The 9,701-nt window shown below is 38.3% G+C and overlaps 1 protein-coding gene across 1 annotated transcript in view; it reads right to left on the reverse strand.

Moving 5' to 3' along the window:
* The window catches only part of LOC124108723 (protein pitchfork-like), a 34,506-nt gene extending 25,027 nt beyond the window's left edge, over positions 1 to 9,479 (reverse strand). The window contains exon 1 of the mRNA XM_058586308.1: positions 9,368 to 9,479. Coding sequence (XP_058442291.1) covers positions 9,368 to 9,464 — 97 coding nt within the window. The 5' untranslated portion in view covers positions 9,465 to 9,479. The remainder of the gene's footprint in view (positions 1 to 9,367) is intronic.
* Positions 9,480 to 9,701: the final 222 nt, after the last annotated feature.

A 9,701-nucleotide genomic window follows, 5' to 3' on the forward strand; every position in this document is an offset into this window, starting at 1 on the left:
TTTCATGTACTTACTGATAGTTTCTGTCTGCTCACATTATCAATTACTGAGAGTAGTGTATTCAAATCCTCTGTTATGAGTGTAGAATGATCTCAATTTAATTGTATTCCGTCAATTTTTCTTTATAGATTCTGAGGGTATGTTGTGAGATGGATGCATAGACATTTTCAAATGTTACAGGTTCTAGGGATGTTGACTTTTCATTAACTTAAAAATCTCTTTTTATCTTTATCAATGCCTCTTGCTTTATTTTGTCTGATACTAGTAGACATACGTTCACTTTTTTTTCCTTTCGGTTGAGGATGAACATAATACCTTTATTTTATCTATTTATTTTTTTAATGTGGTGCTGAGAATGGAACCCAGCCTCACACATGCGAGGCAAGTACTCTATCTCTGAGCTACAACCCCAGCCCTACATTCACTTTTTATTAATTTTCTTATGGAATTTGTATTTCATTCTCTCTCTTTTTAAATTTGTTCTTTTCAGTTACACATGACAGTAGTATGTATTTTGACATATTATATATTTATGGAGTATAACTTCCCATTCTTGTGGTTGTGCGTGATGTGGAGTTACACTAGTGTATTCCATTCTTTTATTTTTTTTATCTCAGCACTTAAAGACACGATTCCATTGTCTCCTGGATTCTGTTGTTCCTGTCCAAAAAAGTCAGTTATTAGGCTTACTTTTGCTTCTTTGAAAGTAACATACCTTTTGTATCTGCTTTCAAGGTTTTCTTTTCTTTTTTTTTATATTTTTAGCTGTAGATGGACACAATATCTCTATTTTTTTTTATTGGTGCTGAGAATTGAACAGTGTCCTGCACATGCTATGCAAGTGCTCTACCACTGAGCCACAACCCCAGCCCTCAAAGTTTTCTCTTTAGTTTTTTTGGCTGTACTATGATATGACGATGCGGTTTGCTTTTTATTTGTTTTACTTGAGGTTGCAACATTTGGTTCAATTTTTTCATCAGTTCCTGCCTCAGCCTCTTGAGTAGCTGGGACTGCTGCTCAATTAATAGTTAACTCTTGACATTTGGTTTTAATGATTTTTTCATCATATATTTATTGTCACCTTCATAAAGGTCTATATTTGCTGAAATTCGTTCAATTTAATTATCTGCCATTATCTCTTCAACTCTTGCATCTACCACACTCTCTGTCTCCATCCCTTGTGGAACTCCAAATAAAAATGTATCCAAACATTTCATTGTTATTCATTGTACTATCATTGTACTTTCTCTTACAATATTGTATGTATTTTGTACCCTTTTGCTTCTCCAAGCTTAAGTGTAGATACTTTCTTCTGACCCATTTTCCATTTCATTCATTCGCTTGTTCAGTTTTTCTAATCTGCTATTAAACTCATGCATTGAATTCCTACTTTCTTTCATTGATGGTAATTTTTTTTTTTATTTCCACAGTTTTTCCTTTCTTGTTGCTTCTAAAATTCTCCTCTTGTCACTTAATTTCTTGACTATATATCATATAATCATTTTTTTGTACTCTGGGCTGGACTGATTATTGTTTAACTCAATAAATTTTAAAAACATATTTATTATATTTTTAGGTGTAGATGGACACAACACAATGCCTTTGTTTTCATGTGGTGCTGAGGATGGAACCCATGTCCCACCCGTGCTAAGCGAGCTCTACCGCTGAGCCACAATCCCAGCCCCTCAATAAATTTTTTAATGAGACAATCTATTGAAAATATTATACCAAGGGCTAGGGATGTGGCTCAAGCGGTAGCGCGCTCGCCTGGCATGCGTGCGGCCCGGGTTCGATCCTCAGCACCACATACAAACAAAGATCTTGTGTCCACCGAAAACTAAAAAATAAGTATTTGAAAAAAAAAGAAAGAAAATATTATACCAAAATTTACATCTACTTATTCACATTCTTATTCTTAGACTTCTGCAACAAAGCAAGTGATTCCCTGGAATAATAATTCTTATGCTGGCCTCAGAAATATTCAAATGAGGAAAGCAGTAGGCAGTCTCATAAAACTATGACAGAGTCTCCATAAAATATCTGGCATTTTCTTAATGCTCTAACTATAATTAGAAATGTACCTGATGGAACCTGCTTAACCTTAAGGTCTTCATCAAAAGCGGCCACAAAATAGAACTTTGTCTTCTGTATTCCTCAGTACTAAGTAGTCACCTACATAGAAGTTACTTTGTGAATACTTATCATGCAAACATTGGATCCTTGATACTCCTTAGCAATACCTAAAATTCTGCATTAACTTCTCAATTTTGTCATTACTCAATGGGTTATACAGGGGACAAACAAGGTGCATAGACAGTCCATCCTTGCACTGTGCTCAGATTGGCTCTAATGAACAATTGATAAATTTGGCATCAATCTGGATGTAGGTGAGCCCATATTGACAACATGAATAGGAAATTAATGAGGAAATTCTCTTTCCTAATACCTCAGAATTCCTCTTACCTCAGAAGCCTTGCATTTACTTCATGGTCACACATTTCCTTGTTTTCTTTTGCTTCCAAATGTTTGCCATGAGACTAGTCCTGTTGCTGTCTCCAAAATCTCAAGCCAAGCATGGTTTATTTTAAATTCCACATTTAATGGAATTTGAATTTCCTTGGGGTCTATTTCTACTACTCTTACTGATTTATTTTAGTATGAGCAGTTATTCTATATTGAAAGTCAAATATTCTGCATGGAAAAATATCAGTTCATGGTCTCAATGTTATTATCTTCAAAGATGATTTACTTCTGTCTCTTGCATGCAATAAGGGGAGAAGCAAATTATTTTAGTGCAATTGGGAATTGATTTGATGCAAAGCTGGATTTCAGAGGCTTTTGAGAGCTCATCTATTTCTTGTTTACTCTCATTTCCAGGGTTTATCTCTTTAGAGACCTAACTAGAATTCTAGGGTGTTTTCCAATCTCCCCCTCTTCATAGCCAGCCTGATTTTTTTTCCCAAGTCTCAAACCGTCTGTCCAAAGCTCTGCTCAAATACTCTACTTCTCAGCCAGCTTTTTAATTAGCAAATGTCCAGAGAGAACAACACACCAACTGTTGGACTCACCCCTCGATGGAGTTTGATCTTGTTTTTGTAAATCTCTGGGATTTAGTCCCTGCATTTTTTTTTCTTCCTTAATATCTCTGATAACTTGAAACATATTTATTTATTATGTCCAGCTTTTCTACCCAGGTTTTCTTGGCTAGGAGATTAGTCTGAAGTAGATCAGTCTATCGATGTAGAAATTGGTTGCCATATCTTCAGCACACTTTATGAGATGTCTCTTGACATCTCATACTAATGCAAATGCTATTTTTAAAAAACACTCTTTCATCCAAATTCAAATTCAATCTGAGAACTTACAAATGTTAAAATTACCTAAAATATTAATGAAAGTGATAAGTTATAAAATCAGTATCAACATCTCTTTACATTCTATTTACCATTGGTATTGCCATAATCATAATTTGAGTAGCAGAATGCTTGGAGTAAACTGAACAAAGACTTTGAGATTCTATCTTTATTCCTTTTAAGCTTGGCTCCTCCTAACAACTTTCTATATTACTGGGCTTTCTACATTATCTCTTGGGGAAAAAAATTATTACTAATAAATATAAGTACTTCCAGTTTTACAGGACATTTGAATGTTATATGGTACATGAAACAATTCATTATATAACTGGACAATGCATTGCAGGATGTTTAGCCTCTGTGACCAGTTGACCAGAAGCATCACCTTAATAATTTTTAAACAAAAATGCTTTCCCCAACTGGAAGGAATGATTTTTTTTTGTACCAGGGATTGAACCCAGGAGCACTTAACCAATGAGCCACATCCCCAGAGATATAGGGTCTTGTTAAGTTGCTTAGGGCCTCACTAAGTTGTTGAGGCTGGCTTTGAACTCACAGTCTTCCTGCCTCAGCATCCCAAGCTGGTGGGATTAAAGGTGGATGCCATGGTTGAAAGAAAGGATTTTGACTGTTCTAATTATAAAGAGATGATAAATGTTTGAGGCCAAAGATATGCTTACCCTGATTTGCATATTACACTATGTAAACACATGCTTCAGGCGTTAACATTCGGGGTGAATTTGGATCTGATGGACCTTTTAGGATATCAAATAAAGGTCCCAACTCTTCTGTTGGTATACCTAAATAAGGCCTTATCCAATTTATGTCTCCTAATAACTTTTGAAAGTCATTAAGTGATTTGAGTTGATCTACTCGTATTTGAATTTTTGGTTGAGGATAATAGAACTCCTAAATAATTAATTGGAAAATTTAATTGTACTTTATCTATTGCTATCTCTAGATTATAATTTTTTAATAAGTTTGTAAGTGTGGCATAACATTCTAGCAATGTGTTTTTATCTTTGTGTGCTAATAATACATCATCCATATAGTGAAATATTTGTAGTTCAGGATTTTGATTTCTAAGTGGCTGGATTACTTTGTTAACATAAATTTGACACATAGTTGGGCTGTTAGCCATCCCTTGAGGGAGTACTTTCCATTCATATCTCTGATCAGGACCTTCATGATTCAGTGCAGGGATAGTAAATGCAAAACGTGGACTATCCTCAGGATGAATTGGAATTGAAAAAAAACAATCTTTAATATCTATAACTAAAACATACCAGGTTTTTGGCAAAGCAGACAACTGAGGAATCCCTGATTGAGCAGGTCCCATAATAACCATCTCATTATTAATGGCTCTTAAATCTTGCAATAATCTCCAATTACCAGATTTCTTTTTGATGACAAAAATGGGAGTATTATGGGGCGATACAGAAGGTTGTATATGTCCTTCTGCTAATTGTTGTTTGACCAGGTCATGGGCTGCTTGTATCTTTTCTTTAGTCAGGGGCCACTGAGGAACCCATACTGGTCTTTCTGATTTCCAAGTAATTTTTATTGTCTCAGTGGCCCTTTCTGAAAATCCAACCCATGTCTGTCTGTTCCTTGATCTATTTGTATTGGTGCTGCTATACCTTGTTCTTGTTTTTCTAATCTTTTTCCTTTCCTAAAACCTTGTCTAGTCATAATAGTGGGTGCATTTTGGTTGATGTTATTTGTTAATGTCAAACCTAATTGATCTAGGACATCTCGTCCCCATAAATTTATAGGAAGATGATCCAATACATATGGCTGTATAGTTCCTTCACATCCTTCAGGATCCTTCCAATCTAATACCACTGCACTTCTATGGGGATTAGTTGCCACTCCTAGGCCTCGAAGCGTTTGAGTGGCTTGTTGTAATGGCCAATGTTTTGGCCATTCTTGACGAGAGATGATGCTAAGGTCTGCACCTGTATCCAGTAGCCCATTAAATTCATGTCCTTGAATATTTAGTTTTAGCATGGGGCGAGAATCTAAATTTAAAGAAAGCATAGCCCAATCTACACCTGTGGAGCCTAATCCCTTGGAACCTCTTTCTACAGTACGACTGGAAAATTTATCATGTAGGCTGGGTATTATTAGTAACTGTGCTATTCTATCTCCTGGTGAAATTACTGATATACCCTTTGGAGAACTGGCTATAATTTTTATTTCACCTTCATAATCGGGATCAATTATCCCAGGACTTATCATAAGTCCTTTTAGAGTAGAAGAGCTGCTTCCCAATAATAAGCCTACTGTTCCTTTGGGAAGAGGTCCTTTCACCCCTGTGGGAATGATTTGAACTCCCATCTCTGGAGTTAGTACTGCTCTGGCGGAGGCGCAGATGTCCAACCCTGCGCTCCCTCTGGTTTGTCTGATGAGGGATCTGATGGACAATGTGTCCTGGGCACTACCCTGATGGGGTTGCTGGGTTCCTCCAGTGCTCCATATATTTGTGGTTTGGGGCCCTGGAGCATTGGGGCCCCCTGTCCATTTTTTGGCAATGGAGCCCGATGCCTTTCTCCATGATATCGTGGATAAACACCTGGTCCTTGTTCGTTTTTTGATAATGGAGTAGCCTCTATGGTGGTTTGAGAACGGCATTCATTAGCCCAATGTCTCCCTCTACGGCATCGTGGGCAAATACCTGGTATTCTACTCCTTTGATACCTAGTTTTGTTAAACCCTCCTCCAATGGGGCAATTCCTTTTAAAATGTCCTGTTTGTTCACAATTGTAGCATGTTCTTGGCCTGGCATCTAAAGCCTGTTTTACTGCAGCTGCCACAATTTGCCCTTGTTCATTAATGTCTCTGGCATCTAAAGCCTGTTTTACTGCAGCTGCCACGACTTGCTCTTGTTCATTAATGTCTCTACATAATTTAATATATGTGTTTAAATCTTCATGTTTCCATGGTCTAATGATATCTCTGCACCAACGATTCGCTTGCTCATAAGCCAGGTGTTTTAGTAATGGCATTGCTTGTTCTGTATTCCCAAAAACTCTGGTAGCTGTTTGAATAAGCCTATCTACAAATTCAGCATAAGGTTCATTAGCTCCTTGTATTACCTTAGATAATTGACCTTGTAAACCTCCATGTCCTTGTAAAGTCTTCCATGCCTTAATTGCATCTGCAGCAATTTGTGCGTATACGCCAGGATCATATGCAATTTGTTGCTGCTGATCCTCATAAGGTCCCTTTCCTAACAACATATCTAGATTTCTCTGAGGATAATCAGCTGCTGCATTTCGCCTAGCCGTCTCCTTGCAAAATTCCTCATTGGCAACCTTCCATAACAGGTATTGTCCTCCATTTAGCACAGCTTTACACATATTAGCCCAATCTGCTGGCGTCATGTTCAAGTTGTTAATGGATTCGACCAAGCTTACAGTGAAGGGTGCTTGAGGACCATAGGTTGTTACAGCCTCTTTTAGCTGCTTCACTGTTTTGAAATTTAAAACTTGGTAAAATCGCTGCCCTCCTGCCTCAAATACAGGGCATGTTAATATTTGAGATCTTGTCTCAGGATCCCAACTATCAACTGTGGGGGTTGGGGGCCTCCCAGCATATGGAGGTGGCGCTGTTGGTTGGACACTTACGCCCTCTGGTGATAGAAAGGTGTTAGTAGCAGTCTCCTGTAGAGGTGGTGCTGTTGGTTGGACACTTACACCCTCTGGTGATAGAAAGGTGTTAGTAGCAGTCTCCTGTTGTAACTTTCCCCCTGATGGCTTTTTCTGTTTTACACTTTCTTTCTCTGTCTGACTAGCTTGAGAGGCCTTCTCTTTTACTTGAATCTTTTCCTCTGTCTGACTAACTTGAGAGACCTTCTCTTTTACTTGAATCATTATGTCTTCTCCTTCCTCTACCATTTTCTGAACTGAAGGCTTTGGACTAAGCAAACAAGATATGAACGTCCACAATGGCAATGTGCCATCTGGTAGAGTCCCTGGGCTTTTCTTTTCTATTCTTTTTAAATCTTCACCATGATGGTTCCATTGTGATATATTTAACAACTCCTCCTTAAAAAGCCATGGGCTACATTTTTGTATTGTATCAACATATGCCCTGATTGTTCTTGATTTTACTGAGATGCCTCCTTCCTCTAACAATTTACTTAACACTCTTTCAGTTTGTTTTTTACTAATTTCTGATCCCGTATTTCTACTATAATACAACCCAACAAGATGACGCCAAACAAAACCGAGACAGAATGAAATAAAAAGGGAACAACAAAAAGTCATTATACCCTTTCTATCCTCCTGACATGTGCATCCGTCCTTTCTCCCTATCTGTTCCTCAGACGTAAATAGTTTTTCCTCAGATGTGAGCAGTTTTTCTTCCGTCTCACTCATCTCCAGGGACAGGCAACTTAAAACAAAAGTGAAGCAAAATAAAAGAGGAATCTTAAAATGGCTACCCATCCTCTCGCCCTGCCCTCAGGGGCGAGCAGTTTCACTTACCCTCAGTCGCCCCCCGTACGGGCCACCAAATGCCGCAGTCTGGCTGGGCACAATCAGGAGCCACTTGTCAAAAGAAACTAACTTTATTTTTAGAACCACACACGCCAAACAAAACAGCCTCTCAGGAAAAACCCTCAGAGCCTCAACTGCCACCACCGGCTTTCCACAAGCCTCTCTCTCCCACACAAGCTTCTCTCCACCTCCCACAATCCTCCTGCTCTTGAGGCCGATTGGCTGGGTCATGTGGGCGGAGCCAAAAAAGTCCCCCAATGAGCAGCTCTGTGGTCTGAAAGGGCAGGGAAACAGCCCAATGAGCATCACCGCAGAGGAGCCAATCAGCTAGATGTTGCTGGGGCCGAGGAGCCAATCAGCTAGATGTTGCTGGGGCCGCTGTGAGCCAATCATCAGCCGGCAGCTGGAAGTTTGCTGGCAGCTGGAAGTTTGCTGGGGCCCCTTCGGCTGTGGCTCTCAACACTGGTGCAGCTAATATGGAAAGCAGTATGGAGATTTCTTGGAAAATTGGGAATGGAACCACCATTTGACCCAGCTATCTCTCTCCTTGGCCTATACGCAAAGGACTTAAAAACAGCATACTACAGGGACACAGTCACATCACAATGCACAGCCACAATTCACAATTGCTAAACTGTGGAACCAACCTAGATGCCCTTCAGTAGATGAATGGATAAAAAAATGTGGCATATATACACAATGGAATATTACTCAGCAATAAAAGAGAATAAAAACATGGTGCTTGCAGGTAAATTGATAGAATTAGAGAAGATAATGCTAAGTGAAGTTAGTCAATCCCCCCAAAACAAATGCCAAATGTTTTCTCTGATATAAGGAGGCTGATTCATAGTGGGGTAGGGAGGGGGAGTATGGGAGGGATAGACAAACTCTAGATAGGACAGAGGGTTTGCAGGGGAAGGGAGGGGCATGGGGTTAGAAATATTGGTGGAATGTGATGGAAATCATTATCCAAAGTACATGTATAAAGACACAAATTGGTGTGAATATACTTTGTATACAACCAGAGATATAAAAATGGTGCTCTATATGTGTAATAAGAATTTTAATGCATTCCGCTGTCATATATGAATTAAAAAATAATTAAAAAACATTGTTGTGGCTATGTCACTATAATATGCTGGTTTTAAGTCCTTTGGATATAGAATGAGGAGTGGGATAGCTGGGTGAAATGGTGGTTCCATTCCCATTGTTCTGAGGAATCTCCAAACTGATTCCTAATGTGGTTGCACCAATTTGCAGTCCCACCAGCAATGTATGAGTGTACCTTTTCCCCCACATCCTCTCCAACACTTATTATTATTCATATTCTTGATAACTGCCATTCTGACTGATGTAAGATGAAATCTTAGTTTTGATTTGCATTTCTCTAATTACTAAAGATATTGAACAATTTTTCATAATGCTTTTTAATTCATTCTTACTGAAAGAAGATCTTTTCTTTTCATAGCCATAAAACTCTGAAAAATATAAAATCCCAAAGGAGGTATTTACCTTTGAGCAATTGGTAGTGCAGCTCTTGTATTTGCAGTAAAAATGTAGTTCTCTCATTAGTTGGCATTTGGTCCTTCTGAATTGTCAGTTTCTTCATCTGTAAAATAGGAATAACTGTCTTCTTTCACTTATGGAGAAAGAAGGAGCCGATTACTTGGATTTGAAAAGTAGAAACTGTACATACTATAGGCTCTCCTAGTGCATTATGATACTTAAGGACAAGAGTTTTTCTTTTATCTTCTTGATAAAAGTATTGGAGTTATAGCAGGTGAAATTAAAACACCAATATATGTTCAATAAAAATAAAGAATTTTCCCTGACATACTATTATCAA

This window comes from Marmota monax, unplaced genomic scaffold (assembly GCF_021218885.2).
Source record: "Marmota monax isolate L192 unplaced genomic scaffold, Marmota_monax_Labrador192_F-V1.1 WCK01_AAM20220418_F8-fsc00181, whole genome shotgun sequence".
Taxonomy (NCBI): domain Eukaryota; kingdom Metazoa; phylum Chordata; class Mammalia; order Rodentia; family Sciuridae; genus Marmota; species Marmota monax.